This window comes from Chionomys nivalis, chromosome 24 (assembly GCF_950005125.1).
Source record: "Chionomys nivalis chromosome 24, mChiNiv1.1, whole genome shotgun sequence".
Lineage (NCBI taxonomy): Eukaryota > Metazoa > Chordata > Mammalia > Rodentia > Cricetidae > Chionomys > Chionomys nivalis.
The window spans coordinates 38,945,413-38,965,451 of NC_080109.1; the positions used below are offsets into that span (position 1 = coordinate 38,945,413).

General features: G+C 41.2%; 1 protein-coding gene across 1 annotated transcript in view; it reads left to right on the forward strand.

Annotated features, from left to right (window-relative positions):
• Positions 1-5,384: 5,384 nt before the first annotated feature.
• Positions 5,385-20,039, forward strand: part of LOC130865776 (ferritin, mitochondrial-like) — a 105,080-nt gene continuing 90,425 nt past the window's right edge. Inside the window, 3 exon segments of the mRNA XM_057756740.1 lie at positions 5,385-5,543; positions 16,940-17,101; positions 19,674-19,787. Of these exon segments, the coding sequence (XP_057612723.1) occupies positions 5,385-5,543; positions 16,940-17,101; positions 19,674-19,787 (435 nt within the window).

The window sequence follows — 20,039 nt, forward strand, 5'->3', positions numbered from 1 at the left end:
TCTGAGATCTCAACCAACAATATACAGCCTAAAAAGGAGTTAGTTACGTGATCTGAGAAGCATGGAGAAACTCTTGTGTTTTGAATGGAAAGCTCTGGAGATCTGTGAAGTAATGCTGGCACCAATGTTTGGATCTGTGATGGGACTGCATTGTCTAAGAGCGGATAAAGGAATCAATGACTGTAAAAAGCACTGGAACCAGATGGCCTGGCTAGCAACTAGAATTCAAGATGGAACCGCTCTTGTGTGCTTAAACCTGGACAAATCATTCATAAATCTCAGGAATGAAAAGCCCCTCTGTGAAGGCATTCCTCTCTCAGGCAGTAGTTGGAGGACAGACTGAGGCACGCTCACAGTGTTTGAAGAGCATGTTTGAACAAAGCAGCTTATTTGTGGTCCTGACAGGGAGGCTCTGTTGGAGATGCCAAAGGGAAGCTTGTTCACTGTGGCTGAGAACACATTTTAAGAATTAAATGGTGGTCATACTTGAATTTTTCTTCCTGAAGGAAGTCTGTGACTGGAGGCTGCTTGGCTAAATCTGACCATCTGAGAGCCAGGTTCAGGTGCCTGGAATCGATGAGTGTGATTTGCTCACGTGGGGATCCAATATGCTTGCGTTGCTCTGGTCTCAGAGTTTAAGTGATTAACCATTCATTCCCTTTTGTGTTCATATTGAGATCATAGTATGTGTCTTCACTAAGTTCAGCTTCCTGACAGGAGAACAGTTTACCACGGCAGAAAAGTAAGCAAACCCAGACTCTTGGAACTAAGAAAAAAGCAGCACTGAACTCCCACCTCTCCTCCTGCTGATGACTCTGCATCTAAAGTTCTTCTATCTTAACTTTAACCCTCTTTCTCTATACAGTATATCCTCCCAAACAGACCCACAAACACAAGCACTCTGGGCAAAGCTAGTGTTTGGTTACACTGTTAAAGAACCAGTGTCTTGAGAGGACACTGATTTGCAGAATCATCTAGCAATTGATGCATCTCATAAATGCTCACCCCAATCTAACATTTTAGCGAAAATGCAAATAACCTCCACAAACAAAACAAAGCAACAACAACAACAACAAAACCAAGTTGACTTGTAATATATTTTCAGAAATCCTTTTTCTGAATTAGGTTGTTTTAAAGGGATCTTATGAGGAATAACTGCATAACTTTTTTGTTCTATGATCGCAACAATAGAAACCCTACTTGTATAATTGTTGCTCCCTTCCTAAGAAATAATGTTTAAATGGACCCCTGTCAAGTTAATCACACAGGGATTAGAAAAGGGCTTGAAAATGGTGCAAGTATTTAGAACAAAGGCAAGTGGTCACAGCTCTATATGTTTGATGCTAGGAATATTTGAATAATAATGGACACTTTTGCCAAACATTTGCCTTATTTTTATCTTTTATAGGATTTTTTGATTTTATGTTGATGATACGCTCATGCAAAACAACTTTGAAGATAAATATGTAGTCTGTTCAAACTCCAGCAACTGCATATTGTAAAACTGTCTGCACACATAGCATGGAAGGAATCTTTCTAGCCATCCCCACACACAGACATTGGGCTCAGTGGCAGTAATGCCACCATGAACTTCAGCCTAACTTAAAGGTGGTTAGACTGTCTGGCAAAAATCAATTAAGGCATGCCCTGTTTCTGAAAACAATAGCCCAAATCTTTCTTTTTACATTTTTTTTACAGCTGAGAGAAAACATTATTGAATACCAGATCTAAGCTCCAAAAAATGTCCCATTTTGTTGTTAAATCCCAGAACCCTTCCAAGTTCAGTTTGTGTGCTGAAAGCTTGTTAGAAATGTCTGCTCTAGCCCAGGCACAGTGCACTGAGCTGAACTTACCAAAGTCCTCCAGTTTGCCTTCTATGCACCATAAAATTTGAGAGGCATAACTACCTAAAGAGTTTATTCACTTGTGTAAAAGTGTGCAAAGCCAGCTTTTGTCCTGTGCGGTGAGGGCACGGGACATCAGTACCAAGAGTGAAGTTCACCCGGTGTCCCTCTCCATGTAAAACCCTCTGGCTGTGTTTTGAGTGCCCTGTGGGTTTGCCATTCAGTCTGAGCCCACTGCCTGTTCTGCAGATGGATAGCTGACACTTCCACTTAAACTACCAGAAGGTTCCAGGGTTGGAAGGCAGCAGAATCTACTTTGCATTGATCAAATGACTTTTGCTTATTAGTGAGTTCTCCTGCATATCATTACGTGGGTATTGGAAATTCAGAACATTAAATCTTTGGAAAAGCTGTCCTTGTGGACTAAAGGGGGAAATCAGGGACAACAGCCCTTTTGGTGGTTAAGTCCCTCTTTATAACCTGTGCTGGTCCAGCCCTCATGTTGAAAGAGGCTGGAGAAGAGAACAAAAGTCAAAACAGCTCTAGACCCAAATAACAATGACTAATTGGTTTTATTGTGTTGAGGGAGGATCAAGTTTGCCCATGTGCCCTCTTTTGTCCCTGACACAATGGCAGGATTAGCTGTTGTTCTCAGTTTTGGATCTGGGAGGAATTGGAGAAGCACACAGCCAAGGAGGCTTCCTGGGAGCTGATGAAGAAAGGTCAGCCACCAGGGTTGCTGGGCCCTGGAGATGGTGGCAATGGCTTTCAATGAACAGACAAACAGAGCCCTTGTTAAGCTAATTTATGAAATTATGTAAAATAAGCAGCATTTTTCATTACTACGTTAGTGTTTCTTCAGGTATCTATATTGCACTAAATATTAAGCATACCTTTTGGGATCTTAGTTTAGGGAGAAAGTGTTTACAAAGAAAGTTAATATGACCCGTCCTTTCTACTCTTTTGCCGTCTTGGCATACACATAGCCTCTAACTTCTCAATGACTTCAAAGCTCCCTTGGCCATGCTGGGCTTCTGCTCCTGACTTTCCTGCAGTCAAAAAAGTTTCCTGGAGGCAGGTCCTACCCACTTGACTCAAGCAGCTACCCAATTCAACCCCATGCACTTAGTTCAAAAGCACTCAAGTACCTGACAAGTGGAGCCATTGGCTTCTTATCTACAGCCAAGGATTCGCTTGCTGTTCAGAGACACAGAGCCCCTGTCCTTGAGCTCTCTGCTTGAGAAACCATTGCTTTTGTATTCTGGTCAGCTAGTGTGATGGGAAGGAGCAGACCCTTGTGGTCTAAGCCCCTAGACCCGATGTGGGATTCTCCTCTGTATGCTATGAATATGTTTTATTGCCATTGGTTATTAAAGACTCTATTTCAGCCAATGGCTTAGTAGAGTAAAGCCAGGCAGAAAATCTGAACAGAGATATAGAGAGGAAGTAGGCAGAGTCAGAGAGATGCTATGTAGCTGCCGAAGGAGAAGGACACGTGGGAACCTTAGGAACCTTACTGGTTCCTTACAGCCTTGTGGCGATGCACAGATTGATAGAAATGGGTTAATTTAATAGAAAAGAGCTAGCTAGGAGTATGCTAGAGTCATTGGCCAAATAAAGTTGTAATTAATATAGTTTCTGTGCGATTATTTGGGTCTGAGTAGTTGGGAAATGAACGAGCAGCCTCCGCCTACAGCGACTCTTTAGTTTCTGCTCCCCACAGCTCTGGGGTTGCTGGCTCACAAATGGTCATGTCTTTCTTCTTATGTGGGATTTGGAAATCCAAATCTTAACAACAAGCACTCTTACCTACTGGCCATCTCCATAGCACAGGAAAGTATTCTTGATCCTCAAAATAAATATCTGCTTTGACCTGCACAGCTTGGTCCTGGAAATCTGACTGGGAGAAGGAAGGATGAAGAAAGGACAGACACATAGACATACTGAGAGAAAAGTTGCAGTCAGATGGGTTGTGTTTAGTCTGAAGAAGCCAAACCAACTCCACAACTCAGCATGTTTGTTAAGCACAGCACCGAAGGAGGGGTGAGCTAGTCTCTGTAGAGGAGCAGTCTTAGGTTGCAGTTTTACAGGACGAGGAAGCGAGTTTTTGCACACGCTGCCAACATTTGCACTGGGACCAGAGGAAAACTTTGTTAATTCCCTGAGTCTGACTCAAGGAAGGGCTTTGTCAGTTCCCTTGGATCTCAGTCACTGGGGTTCCTGTCAATAATACACATTTACTCAGGGCCTCCTCTGCTCCCCACACACCTCCCTAGTTCTGCAAACTCCTTCATGAGATGAATTCTTAGACATTTAAGATCTCAGCACTGAGAAGGTAGAGACAGGCAGGACTCTGCAGTTTTCTGGCCAGCCAGTCTAGCTTACTTGATGAATTCCAGGCCCATGAGAGCTCCTGTCTCAAAATAATGGTGGATGATTCCTCCAGAACCATACCTCCAGTCTCTCCCTGCACAAGCACATTTGCATGCACAGATATTGGATGAAATTCTCTCAATGTTTTTCTTTTGATTAACTACATTTATGTTTTTACTTCTGGTTAAATAGAAGCACATGAACATGAGAGAGTAGTGTCAACTATTGCTTTTTCTTACACAACTCACACCTTTATTAACATAATTTACTTATTTAGTTGTTGGAATAGCATGTAAATATTTGTGATAAGATAAAAATTATTTAACGCGAAGAATAAATGAGCTGCAATTGTTTTAAATGAAACATTAACGGCAGGACTGGAGGAATGAGTCTGTGGTTAAGGGCATCGGAGGACTCAGGTTCCACTCTAAGCACCTACATGACAGCTCACAACCATCTCCAGCTGCAGGGGCCCCCTTCTGACCTCTGTGTATGCATGCGGTCCACAGACATACATACCAACAAAATACCCATAGACATAAAACACACAACAAAAGATCACAAAGGAGTGAGACATGATACCTCACAATTTTAAAATATGGAAAAGTCAACTCTAGAATAGCTCGGAAGCTCTCTGTGCCTGACTGGTCCAGGTTGGCTATCACGTTTGAGCACGGTGCTTCCTCTGCCTTCCTCTTGCAACTTTACATTCTTGAGTTAGAGAAACTGTAACTTTGCTTCTGGACTTGCTGTGAAAGTTACGGGTGAAGTCTTGTTCCTCTGGTTTGCTGGCGATCATATGGTGACGTTTTGTCTTACCAGCACTGCCTCAAAGACTATGTAATTTTTCATTTACAGGTCCTCTTCCTCCCCAAAGCTGTGAGAGTCTAGCAAGCAGACACTCTTCTTAGATAACAGTTTTCTCAGTGTAGCACAATGGATTGTGCATAGCGTCTGGTTACTCAGTGTTTGTTGAAGCATAAGCCTCTTTGGTGAGCATCTTCAGCTGTCTAAAGAGCGCCTATTGTACTTCCAGAGAGTAAATATGTAATAATGATGTTAATTGAGATAATGTGTTCAGTCATTTTGCAAAATAAAGAATCCAGTATTCATTACCAGTGAAACACTTTAGTCCACTTGATGAACATTTATTTCCAGGCATCTGCAATGGCAGCGCCGTCAAGTGACACTGAAGAGCAGAGCCAATGCAGACGTGCAGAATCACCCATCATGCACTTTTATCATGAGTGGAAATCTGAGACCTGGGCAAGGCAAGGGACTGATGGGATCATGCTGCCTGTTCCACTGGCCCTCCTTGTTAAGCTCGTAAGACCTGCAATGCCAAGTGCTTCTGAGAGAGGAAGCGAGGACCTCCTGGCTCGTCACTTAGATCCCAAGGCAGGTCTGCAAGAGCTGAAGATGTGTTTTCCCACACAATGCAAAGTGGGAAAACTTTATAATTTTATAAATTAGTAGGTGGTAGGTAGATATCTGATAGTCTCTGCTGTAAATGGATCAGCCTCCTTTCATACCATCCAACACTTCTAAGGAAGTCAGTTCAGTTGAGCAAATAGAGATATAGCTCAGCCTTGGGAAGCTCTCAAACTTTACAAAGGAAAAGGAACTCATGACATAAATGATAATGGGTAATAATACTTAGTATACAAATACCTTCTATAAATAAAAGGTCTTAGAAGCAACTAATAGGGACATGATAAATAGACAATTGGGAAATTCATAAGATTTAGAAGTACAAATAATCAATAAATAGAAATAAACACTAAATAATTTATCAAACATTGGACTGAAGAAGATGTACTTCAGTCTGTAGGGTCCCTGCCCAGCATAGGTGAAATGCTTCGTACACTGGGCACAGTGGTGCACACCCAGATTCCCAGCACTTGGGAGATGAAAGCAGGAATTAAAGGTCATCTTTCACTACGCAGCAAGTTCCAGCTTGGAATACTTAAGATTCTGTCTGAGAGAGGAGGGAGCAGACAAAAGTAGTAATGAAAGAAATAATATGTTTATCTAAAGGGTCACTATCATCAAATTGGAGAAATTTTATTAACTATTTTAGACAATGCTTGTTTTGGGGGAAGGATTTGAACTAAATTCTGGCATTGCAGGGACTGCATCCTTAACAGTTTATCTTTTCAAGAGATTGTTTGGCAAAATGAGTGGAATGCCTTGACATGTTTAAATTCAGTGGCTTTCCATTCCTACTCTCAAAATTTTCAAAAACGTTTACCTTTATTTTCGTGCTTGTGTGCCCATAAAGGAGCCCATGAAGGTCAGGTGACCTAGAGCTAGAGTTACAGGCAATGGTGAACAGCCCGATGTGGGTGATGGGGATCAAACCTGGGTCTTCTGTGGGAACAGTTCATACTCTTAATTGTTGAACCTTCTCTCCAGGCCCTTATAACTTTTAAAATAATCGCAAATTTTTGTTAAGGTATACAATATAAAACATTTAATAATGGCCTTCTACGAACAACATAAGTGAACAGTGATAGAAAAAGGTAGTTTATTAATTTGCTTAAAATGAAGCACTTCTTCTAAATTAGAAATTTGAATCAGTAAATACAAATGACATAAGTGATTTCTGTTAAGCATGTGTGTCAGTGGTAGAGTGCTTGTCCAGCATGCACAAGGTCCTGAGTTTAATCCCCAATAATAACACTTAAAAAGTAATTTCTCTTGTAATGTTCTCAAGATTGCATGTATATATGGGTGTATGTGTGTATATGTATATATATATACATATATATATGTGTGTGTGTATGTGTGTGTATGAGTGTCTCTATATATACATATATATATTATAATACACACACGTATATATGTTAATCTTTTGCTTTCTGACCCTTTTAGCATGAATATTGATTACCTCCATTTACAAAATGAAGAAATTCACTCACCATCACCCTTCGTTATCGAAGTAAAAATTTAAAAAGTCATGTGGAAGTCACAAAGAATGACTAAAAATGTTTGACTCCCAGTGAGAGGCTGGGTAGATGCCAGGAGGTTTGCTGCTCTTGCCCCGACAGGAATCAGGCATCTAGGCCTGTCTTATGTGTTTGCTGTCATTTCCCCACCCCATCCTGGGTGTCTACACATTCAGGTTTGTAGGAATTCTCTACCAGAGCACCTATTCTTCCACCTGCTCAGGACCCATTCAGATTTATTTCATTAGCTCTCTGGTTTGTATTAGTATCACCGCACCTATTTTCTGTAGTGTAGGCAGAAATGTGTTTTGCATTTGCTAATGTGCAGGTTCGATTTGTACATCATGCAAGCACGCATCCTAATGAGGCCATTAAGAGTTTAATAATTAAGTAATTAGTATTTTTACAAGCTTTGTATCATTCCAAAGTTCTTGGTGCTTATTATAAAGCAGCTGAAGTGTATTTTGATGGTATTTGACAAAATTGTTTGGAGGGTTTTCATGGGCTGAGAATATATTTATTGTTTTATTTTGAGCAACAGAATATAGATTCTTGTTAACTGAAAATTTGCTATTTTTCAGAAGTTGATTATATTCAGGTACTGAAGATAATGAGAGAGGCTGTGTGAGTGTGTGTCTGTGTGTGTTTGTGTGTGTTTGTGTGTGTGTGTGTGTGTGTGTGTGTGAGAGAGAGAGAGAGAGAGAGAGAGAGAGAGAGAGAGAGAGAGAGAGAATATTACACTTTTATTTCATAATTCAGTATCCCTGGAATGCTATGTCATTACATTGTGTTTCCAAATTTTGTGAAATGAACTTTGCCATTAAAGTTTTATTAGTGAAATAAAAAAAGAGAGATTGATAGAAGCCTAAAAAGTTAATTTCAGCAACTTTCATGGATTAGGGAGGAAAGTTGACACATTTGTACAATGCCTATGGGAAGAATATTTTACACAAAATTTTGTTACGGTTAAACCATGGAGTGTGTGCCATGGGTTCTGAGAAAAAGACTCATGAGTAAGCTCCTGGCCACACTCTCCTTCTTTGTGCATGTCAAGCATTCATGTCATTTTGTATCTTGATGGTGTTTTGAGGCAACACAGGACTCTGGGACCAGGGACAGGCCACACAGGAGTGGCCTTCCTAGCTGGCCTGCCCAGCAGGGTATACAGCTGCTTTTTTGCCTGAGATTGCAGGGCCTCTTTCCAGGCTTCTTGTTCTTCACCTAGCTGACTTCTTCTTCTTCTTCTTCTTCTTCTTCTTCTTCTTCTTCTTCTTCTTCTTCTTCTTCTTCTTCTTCTTCTTCTTCTTCTTCTTCTTCTTCTTCTTCTCCTCCTCCTCCTCCTCCTCCTCCTCCTCCTCCTCTTCCTCCTCCTCTTCCTCCTCCTCCTCCTCCTCTTCCTCCTCCTCTTCCTCCTCCTCTTCCTCCTCCTCCTCTTCCTCTTCCTCCTTCTTCTTCTTGTTCTTCACCTAGCTGACTTCTTCTTCTTCTTCTTCTTCTTCTTCTTCTTCTTCTTCTTCTTCTTCTTCTTCTTCTTCTTCTTCCTCTTCCTCTTCCTCTTCCTCTTCCTCCTCCTCCTCCTCCTCCTCCTCCTCCTCTTCTTCCTCCTCTTCTTTATCCTTCTGATTTCTCCTAACTGTTCTTCAGGCTTCTATGATAATTCACAACCCTTTATCCCATGAGTATTGACAGGTTCCAACTAAAACTTTCCTAACTATAAAGACAGGTCATGGTTGGCAGTGAAACCTACTGAAGACTTTTGTTTGCCCGGATGGGGCTTACTGCATAGGAGGAAGAAGGCAGAGCTGCAGATTAGATGCTGTTGCTCCCATGGTCACTCTCTTCTGTTCCTAGGTTAAAGTCACACCGCACAGCTCTGCTCTTCCCCATCATTTAGGAATAACCATGTACTTCTTTTTCTTGAGTCAAGTCAAGGATGCAGTTTAGTTTCTGGAAGTGACACTTAATGAAGAGGAATTTTGATACATTGTGAAGAACAGTGTAGTCCTGTGGCCCAAGTGACATTAGGACCTATTCTTTAAGTTGCCCTACCAAAGTTTTACTGAATTGTTCCTTTTGGTACCCAGAGCAGAGAGGCTTGAACCCTAAAGGCAAAATAATTCCTACGGTGAATAAGAGAAAGAGTTGCAAAGTCTTTGAGGTTATAAAATGCTCAAGCATTTCATAGCTCTTAGCGTTGTTCTTTGTCATTGGATCAAACAATAAAAAGCAAGTTACTGGCTCTGCATTCTCTGAAATGTTTATATCAACAGAAAAATTTCTTTGGCATTTGAATTGGCAAGTCATGGTTGCCCTAATATTGATTGTTGAATTATGTGTGTGTGTGTGTGTAAAGCAGCTGTGGGAAGATCTTTTCAAAGTATACTCTGATGTCATATGTCCTTTTTCTCCTGTTCTATTTCTAATGGACATATATGAGAAGCCAATTTAAGATGTGTAAAACATCTCACTGATATTTTGCAGCAATTAGGCATATACTAGACAAATGCAACCTTTGTAAGCCCCTGAGTTACATTAGGTCTTCATTACCTCACCTGTGAAATGGAGATAACAATGCCTATCATTAAGAGTGCACTGCAGGGGAAGAGAGATGGCTCAATGGTTAAGAGCACTGGCTACTCTGCCAGAGGACCAAAGTTTGATTCACAGTACCTATATATCATACCTGTCTCTAATTCCAGATCCAGTGGATTCAAGGCCTTATAAACATGCATGCAGTAGTTTCTGTCCTGCCCTATCCTGCAGTCATTTAGTCTCAGAGAAAGACACAGAGGTCTAGATTAATTATAAACTGGTTGGCCTTTTAGCTCAGGCTTTTGTATCTTATAAAAGGCTCTTATATCTTACTTTAACCCATAATTCTTGTCTGTGTTAGCAATGAGGCTTGGTACCTTTTATCAGTGAGGCATTTTCATCTTGCTTCCTCTTGGTCTGGGTGAAAACTGTAGACTGATTCTTTCCTTTTCCCAGAATTCTTCTGTTCTCATTGCCCAACCTCTACTTCCTGACATGTCACCCCACCTATATTTCCTGCCTGGCTACTGGCCAATCAGCATTTTACTAAAACAATACAAGTGACAGGGTACAAGGCCATTGTCCCATAACACTTCCCCCGTTTTTTCCAAAACAAAAATTCTGTATCTAATTTCTTTTTTTAAAAAAAGATTTTTTCCAGACCATTATTCATAACAACTCGTAACCATCACTCTAAACAAAGATAAATACCCATATTCTACTTTTGGGAATGTGGGAGTAGCTTTCCAGGCTACTTCCTGCTGATTGGGGGCATTGATAATCTTATGGACACCTAAAGATAATTTAGAATTATTATCAAGTCCTGACTGGTGTATTCCCTGAGGCTTGATCATCTCAGCCTTGAAACTGTTCTGGATGTAGAATTCAGAGGAAACTCCAACAGAAGTCCTCTGAAATGTTGGATCATCTGGACCATTTGCTCCTATCAGAGGTTCTTCTGGGGGTCTTCCCCAATTATACCCGATTTTTCTTAACCCTGAATAAATACACAGCCTCTCATTTCCTGTGGAAACAAAAGCAAAACCTCTTCTACAAAGTAACATACCTCTTGATGTAAATTTTAAAGTCAAAGCATTTTCAAATATACATGTTTTATTAATCCAGCATCATTTGTAATCAAATGTCTTTTAGCAGCGGTTGTTTCTTCCTCAGCCATCAAAATTCAAAGACAACACAATGATATACAGTATACAGATTCTCAGTGTATTTTCCATCTTTACATGGCTTTATTTTAAATTCTATTTCTTTTATTTTTATTTTTACTTTTTGTTTTTTTTGAGACAAGGTTTCTCTGTGTATCTTTGGCTGTCTTGGAACTCACTCTGTAGACCAGGCTGACCTTGAACTCACAGAAATCCACCTGCCTTTACCTTCCAAGTGTTGGGATTAAAGGTGTGTGCCATCACACCCAACTACTCTCTTTCTTTGTTAAGGACTTTATCCTTTTTCTTTTCTCTCACAAGCCTACACATATTTCTAAACACATTGTAAACTGTTTAGAGGTTTTCTTCATCTTAATCTGTCTTTACTGTATATCTCTTTTCTTTTCTGACCACATAATTCTTTAATTTTCTAAGTGATACAGCTAGGATTAAAGTCGTGGCTTTGATGGCTGGAGTCACCCCATTCCTTAGCCTTCGAGAGTCTAGCCTCATGGCAGAGGAACTTGCTAGAGCCATATTTATTGCCCCAACTCTACGGAGTTTCGAGGTCCCTGCCACCACCAAGAAGCATGCTGTTGGATATTCATAAACACCATTTAAGTGTTTTGTTGCATGGCCTCTTTAAAGGGCTGCAAAGGTTTTTCAGTTAAAACTGAGTCAGGAAGCCTCTCTTAAATGAGACACGCTTGTCTCTACCAAAGGGAGTCAACCTGAGAAAATGCTGCTACCCAAGAAGCTGTGCTTAACTCTGTTCTTTTGTGTCTAGAATTACTTCCCAAGCTCTCTCAGGTTTTATGTGGATATAGTTGTCCATTTGTTGACAGAGTTTTTTTTTGTCCTGCCCACGCCCATAGTTGTTCAGCCCCAAAGAAACACACTGAGGTCTACATTAATTATAAGCTAGTTGGCCTATTAGCTCAGGCTTCTTATTAACTCTTACAATTTACTTTAACCATAATTTTTATCTGTGTTAGCCACGAGGCTCAGTACCTTTTATCAGTGAGGCATTCTCATCTTGCTTCCTCTTGGTCTGAGTGACAAGTGCAGACTGACCTTTTCCTCTTCCCAGGATTCTCCTATTCTCATTGCCCTGCCTCTACTTCTGCCTCTACTTCCTGTCTTGCTACTGACATTCAAGCATTTTATTAAAACAGTACAAATGACAGGGTACAAGACCATTGTCCCACAACAGCAAATAATTTCTCTTTAAAATGCTAAGCCTGGGGTTAAGTGCATCACAGAAAAAGAACAATTTATAATGACCATGATTATAGTTATGGTGATAAGGATTCCATCCATCTTAAATACCCTCAATCTCCATAATGCAGATTAAATCCAATTTCCTGGTGGCATCTTCTTAAACCCTGGACTATACATTCCAACTAGGCCATTTGCAGGAGTTACCCAGTAAATCCTGCCACATTCCTTTCATCAATCCACCATCTTCCTCTACTAATATACAAAATCTGTTTCCCGTTACACTCAACTGGTCACTTCACTTTTAAATTCACTGGGTTAACAGGAAACCTAAAAAGACATTTCATCCATGTATTCTTAGCCTCACACCCATTCTTTTGTTCTCATCTGTGTCAAAAGTTTTCACTCTCTTCATACAAATGTTGTACCTGGACTGCTCCGGTTCTTCTGAGTGATAGCTTGTTCTCTCTATTGGCTTGTTTCCATTGACTTAAACCATATATGGCATCTCCTCATCTTCAGACACTACCGTGCTCCCCTGGCTAATCTGGTCTAATTGGCTCCTGTCCATTGGGAAATATCAAAACTGCTTTTGTTAAGGTTATTGTTGCCTTTTATGTCACCAAATGTGGTCAGTTCTCAGTCCCCATTGGCAAATATGATACAGATACTCACTACTACCTTCTTAAAATACCCTTTCATTTGCGCCTGGAACAGGCTGTTTGGGGCCTTCCAGTGGCCCAACCTGTGGCTGATCATCATCCTCTATGGCTCCATTGGTGTCTAGGTCTCCACTTACCCTCAGTGCTCTTCCTGGTTCAATGGATTCTCCTGCTGAGGACATATTCATCTTCAACTTTCATATTGCTTCTGAATTCCAGACCAACACACATGTGCTTACCTGACATTTCTTCTTAGATGACTGATAAACTGATAAACCAAACCCTAACTCAAGCCTCTAAACTAAACTCGTGTTTCCCCTTCCCTCTGAAGCTTTCCCCAACACTACATGGCCATCCCATTGTTCTGAGGAAGGCATGACACATTAAGTCATCCTTGACTCCACTCCTTCTCATGTTCAAACCAAGCCATTTCTGAATTCTCTCAACTCTGCTGGATATGTGCAGGGCTCCTTGTACTCCTTTGAACACAATCTCTCGTCTAAGTTGCTGTTCTTACTGCCTGGGGATGAAGCAGCCTCTGCACCGCCCTTTTTCTCTCTGCAGACTCCTCCACAGAAGCCAGAATGATTCTTCCCTCACAACAGTGAGGTCGGGGCCTGCAGGCACACTAGCCTCTGACATCATTGTCTCTTATATCCTGCTTTCCACTCACTCAGCTGCCTGAAGCACCTGGCTTCCTCTTTTGTGACACACAGAGAACCTTGGGCATGTGTAAATACATTGCAGATATTGGTATGTCTCTGTCTCTCTCTCTGTCTCTCTTTCTGTTTCTCTCTCTGTCTCTCTTTCTCTCTCCCCCTCTCCCTCTCTCTTGCTAATCCTTTGCTCAAAACTCATTGTCAAAGATCCCTCTGTGATCTTCTACGTAATAACATCCAATTCCTCAGTGCCCCTGATCTTGCTGTAGTTTTATGTCAATTGTCTTGAATATATTCTTCAGTGTATTGTTTTGTGTCCTCTTTCTTTTCCATCAAAGCAGACTTATCTTACTAATGTTATGTCCTTACACACACAAGTGTGATATATATATATACACACACATGTATATATATATATATACGTGTGTGCATTTTATGTATATATATAGTATGTATACATATGCAAGATATTTATGCACATACGTCTATTTTGGACATACTACAGTCAAAGAACTTTCAACCAGGTCTAAGGAGTTATTTTAAACTTCTGTGTGAAATTTTTTCCACAAGCATGATCTTTAGTTCTGCTTGCTTTGAAGAATATGCTCATAATTTTTTTTCACTCAGTTTTGGCTTCTGTTGATACAACCATGCACTCATGTCCCACATAATCAAAGCTAGGAGTCTTGACTCCCATGTCTTTAAATCACCTTTTGCTGGTGGTGAGTCTGATCTGTGATTTTTCTTGACACACCCCTTTTCCCACTTTGTATTTCAGCTGCCACTAAGTGAACAACTACTTCATGTACCACACAACCCTGCTCAGAGCACCCCTTTAGATTGTATTCCAGTGCCTTCTGCATGGAAAGAGGAAACAGTCCAAGTGCATCCATCAACCAGCTGCTGGCAGATGTTGTCCAGATTTCAGTGATGACAAACATACATTCTTCAAACCATGAAATGCCTGGCATGGCACCAGATTGGAGCAATGCTGTCCACTCTCTTCTGGGCTTTGGACCAGCCTTTTGGTCCTGTAATGTCTTGTTCATTGGATCTTTGGCTTCTCTTTAGCTACTGATTGGCAGGGACAATGCTCTGTTCTGATGATGAAGTCATTGAGAGCACTAAAATCTTGCCATAAATGTTGACGGTTATCAATTGGGAGTTATCAGTATCCTGAGCTTATGGAAAACAGAAGAATGCATTCCATTATGAGATGTACATGTTTTAGATCCAAATTATACTGCAAACAAGTTTACTTTTAAGGACACATTCATTGTGATGTAAGCTCAAAGACATCTTTTAAAATGCAAAACATTTGGAAATTCTCTAAAATTATCAAGATTCTGAGTAAAGGACTTTGGGAAATGAATTTATAGAAAATCATTACAAATGATTTGATTATTTTTATTGTGTGTTAAAGTGTATGTGCTGCTGATTTAAAACCATATTGTGTAACACTTGGAACATGTAAACACATTAATTTAAAATGTTGTGGAGTTGGCTGTATTATAATTAGAGTTTCAATAGATCACTTAACAGAGCTTAACAATTTCAGTCATCTATCTATATCTATCTATCTATATGTGTGTATACACACACACACACACACACACATATATATATATATATATATATCTGTGATCATTTGAATGTATTTGGCTCCCATAAGCTTTTACAGAGTGGTACTATAAGGAGGTATGTTGTTGGAGGAAGCTGGTCTTTAATCCAGGCCTTGAGACTGAATGGCGCGCCTTTAATCTGGGCCTCACCGTCTGGAAGAGGTATGTCACTTTGGGGGCAGGTTTTGAGGGTTCATACCCTCAGGATACCGCCCATTGTGTTAGTTGATTTCCTGTTTCCTGCAAGATGTAGCAGTCTCAGCTCCAGCACCACATCTGCCTGCATGCCGCCATGCTTACTACCGTGATGATGACACCATGATGAACCTTTGAAACTCTAAGCGAGCCCCCTCAGTTAAATATTTTCTTTATAAGAGTTGCTGTGGTCATGGTGTCTGTTCACAGCAATAAAAACTCTAAGACTCTATCTATCTATAAATCTATCTATCTATCTATCTATCTATCTATCTATCTATCTATCTTCTATCTATTATCATCCATCTTTTATTAATCTATTATCTGTATAATCTATATACTTATGTAGGTTTAGGTACTTCAAAGTATTCTGAAACTCATTAATTTAGAAGCTATTAGATTTGTCCCAAAAGACTCCTAATTACTCTTCAGGGTTACTGGACACTGGTAAGGGATTCTATCCATGTTCTCAGCCTCCACGACTATAGTGCCGTTTCCTCTCTGTGTAGACAGAGACATCTCATTGCTGCCAAATGCTTGTCAGATGTGGACACAGAAATTCTGAAAATAGCAACACAGTAGATTGCAAATTCTTCCTTCTGAAAGACAAATGAAAATCTCTCTCTCTCTCTCTCTCTCTCTCTCTCTCTCTCTCTCTCTCTGTGTGTGTGTGTGTGTGTGTGTGTGTATGTGTGTGAGGGCAGGTGTTAGTAATAAAAAAGGTGAGGGAAACTGAAGTTTCTGAGGTTTCTTAACATTTGCTAACCAAGTTTTTTGGCTTGGAAAGAGATTGGCTTCTTGTATGCTGAGAGAAGCATAAATAAAAATCCCCATCACTGCTGACTTCAAACATTTGGGAATTGCTGACAATTTCATGAAAGCGGTTAAAGAAAAGGAGAAAATGCCAAACAGAGTGCATTCGGTGAATCCTTCTGTAGAAGTGCTTGTTGAGGGCCAGGTGTGTTTCAAGGCTGTTAGAGGATATGCAGAAGATGAGGGAAGCACCTCAGAACAATCTTTGAGAAAACTCGGGACATGAATGCTTTCCTCTCCAGGCTTCTCTGTCCTCTGCATCCTTATCCCAAGGATGTATTCAGTCTACCTCTCTGGACCAATCTTCCATGGTTATAGTATACCCCATCCTTGTCCTGTTCCCCAGTTCTTCAAAGCAAAAATGTTTGCTGTTGCATTTTCTTATGGTCCAAACATGGACAAGTGTGGAGTGGAAGATGTCTCGGCTGTCTTTGGGAGCTTTGGCTGCCAGAGTTCTCTTAGGCAAGGGTACTGTAGGCTAAGATGCGCAAAGAACTTCATGGCCTAGTAAATATAGTAGAAATGAAATATTGTTATGATCATAATCTGACCAGATCACTCTAGCTCTGATTATACACATGTCATGTCCATGAAGTATGTGCTTCCTGGGTCATACCTAAGAACAGGGTATTGAAGCATAACTGGAGGTTAGGTCAGAGGGAGGGGGTCCTTCAGGATATCTTGTCCCTGTCTCCTCTCCTTCTCGCTCTTCTTTCCTGTCCCTATCTCTCCTCCTTCCTCTCTCTGTCTTCTTTCTGTCTACTATGGGGTTAACAGCTCTCATTTTTCAGATACACCTGCCACCATAATATTCTGCCTAGGAACAATTAGTCAAGAAGCCATGCACTGATTGATGTCTTTCAAGTCAAAGGCCAAGCTCAATCTCCCTTCTTTGTGTTGTTTATTCCAGGTATCGTCACCACAGCAACAAAAGCTAACAATGGAATGGTCTGAGGACATTTCATCCAGAAGGAACAGCAACCCTGCAGACATGTGGAGGCGTCTTGGATCCGGAGGAAAGCCCGTTATCATGTCAAAATCCACTGAATGGCCACCATCAGGACAATGTGAAGTATGTCCCCATATCAGACCTGGCTACTTTCCCAATCCAAAGAAGTGTGTGTGTGTGTGTGTGGGGGTATATGTGTGGGTTTGTGTGTGTGCGTGTGTGTGTGTGTACCTGTATGGAGGCCAGAGGTCAAGCACAAGTGTCATTCCTTGAGTGATGGTCACTTCAGTTTTTATGAGGCCTGGAGATCATGATTGGCTGGGCTTGCTATGCAGTGAATCTTCTGTCTCTGCCTCCCTGGATCTGGGATTACAAGCATGTGCCATCCTGTTGACTTTTTGACATGAATTCTGGGGACTGAATACAAATCCTCTTGGTGCTAGGCAAGTACTTTATTTAGTTAGCTGTCCCCGTGCCCCAAGAATCTTTGGCTGTATTGAAATGAGTATTAACTGAAGAGTAGTTCTGTGCACACTGTATGGATCTACTCCGTGCTGATGCTCAGACACCTACTGCTGTGAACTGGAAGTGGGCTTGCTCACTAGCTCTCCGTTCTACCACACCACTGTTCTTTATGTTAAAGAATACTCTTTTCTTCCCAGGGAACAATCCTTTATGTTCAGAGACCTACGCAGCTTAGCATTACTTGTTCTGTCCAACAAAGCCCATGGAAAAATCTAAAATTTAATTGTATCAATTGTAGATTTTACTTGCTCCTGGTTTTCTACTTCTGATTTACTAACCTACTTCATTTTGCTAAAATGTGTGTGTATGTGTGTGTGTGCACGCGCGCATGTGTGTACACACATATATATTTATTTAAGAAAAGGTCACATTAAATTAAATTAATTCTTATTTTACCAGTATTAATTGATGACCCTATATATGGTTGTCAGATTAAGAGAAGAAGAGAAAATTAGACTCGCCGGTTAAAATACAGGTTTTAAGTATTTGCCGTGTACTAAAATTTATTCGCTATTTGTCTAAAATACATATTAACTGACTATCATGTGTTTTTGTTTACTAAATCAGGAGAAAACTAGGTCACCCCCTCCCGAAAGCTTTTCTATCTATTAACCTTGGTGCTCTATAGTTCAGGGGATTTCAACAGACATTTGTGACAAAGTCTGACCTGGGCAGGGAGGTGAACATCTAACAGACACTTCTAACCCTAACAACCTGAGGGGGAGAATAAAGGGAATCTGAGTTCAAGCAATTTCTCCGTACTCTGAGGGTGTGTCCTCTATACTCCACCAAGACTGCTCTCCTGCCTCCTGCTGGAATCATCACTACCCTGCTCGATAGAGTTTCACAGGGTCTATCTCAGACTCACTCCAGCCTAGTTCCTGGTACATCACCTACACGTGTAATGAAGTCCTGAGTAAATGCCGTGTAAAGAAGATTTTGTTTGAGCTGATTTGAGAGGTAATGGAATGTGCTGGTGTGTGTGTGTGTGTGTGTGTGAAGACAGGAAGGTATTTCAGTTAGGGGAAAGCATGTAAAATTTGTCATGTTCATTGTGACTGCGATGGGGGAGAGTAACATGGAGTTAGGCAAGGGCCTGGGCTGTGGCGTCGATAGGGCTAGCCAAAGTGGCAGGGTTGGTTTTAAAGCAGCTATTATAACCAAAGAAGATTCCTTCTTAGATTATTTCCATGCTCTTAATTATTTATTTGATCTTTTATTTTTATGTGTATATCTGTATGGTTGTGTGAGCTTATGTGCCTGCCTTACATGCATGCAGGATCCCGTGACGCAGACGAGGCATTAAATTTCCTGGAGTTTGAATTATAGGCAGTTGAGAGCTGCTATATGGGTGCTGGGAATTGAACCCAGGTCCTCTGGAAGAGCAGTCAGTGCTCTTAACCCCTGAGCTATCTCTCGAGCCCCAACCAATGAGGATTCTTAAGCTAAGGTACTAGTCAGTGAAATCTAATTTTTACAGTATCTAGGATTAGCATCAAGGATTAAGTGGGCAGAAACACAAAATAAGAGCTAGGGGTACTAGTTCTAGGGAAGACAATGGGAGCTAATACAGGGGCATTCCGATGGAATGGGGAGAGCTGTGTGACACTTGTTCCTGACTTAATTTGATAAAGGCAATTTTATAGATGGTTGATGATTACATCAACATGGAGATTTCCCCCACGGTGTGTGTGTGTGTGTGTGTGTGTGTGTGTGTGAGAGAGAGAGAGAGAGAGAGAGAGAGAGAGAGAGAGAGAGAGAGAGAGAGGTCTATGCAGATGCATGTAGAGGCTGGAGGCTGATGGCAGGTGCCTTCTCCAATCGCTGTCCATCTTATTTTTGTATACAGGGTCTCAGAAAACCTGGAGTGCATGGGTTTGTCTACATCGACAGCAAGCTCTAGAGATCCTCCTGTCTCTGTCTCCCCATCGCTGGGATTACAGTCTCACTGCCCAGCTGTTGATGTGGGTGCTAGGGATCAATCTCAGTTCCTCCTCCTGTCTCTGTCTCCCCATCACTGGGATTACAGTCTCACTGCCCAGCTGTTGACGTGGGTGCTAGGGATCAATCACAGGTCCTCATGCTTATGTGGCAAGCACTTTACCCACTGAGCCATCTTCCCAGCCCAGCTTCTCTTAACCTCAAACTTGTTTTACTGGATCTCAACTAGGTTAGCCAACTTTATGACTTAAATATGAAATATGCCCTACAGCCGTATGCCTTGAATGACCTTGTCTCAGATAGTGGTACTCTTCTGGTAGATTTGGAAAAATGTTTGGAGGAAGTAAGTCCTGGGGACTGTGTCATCAAAGCTTATGCCTGGTCCCTCGTTTCCGGCTCCTGCTCTGATGTCTGTCAGCCTCGAAAGGAGTAGTCTCTGAGCTGTTCCCCTTGCTATGATGGTGATCTTCATCACCACAGACCCAGCGTCAGCAGGGACAAGCAGCTGCAGGCTCAGCCATCTGAAACCATGGACCAAAATGAATATAACTTTTCTCTGAGGTGCTGTGATCAGCCATGCAGGAGCAACCGCTAC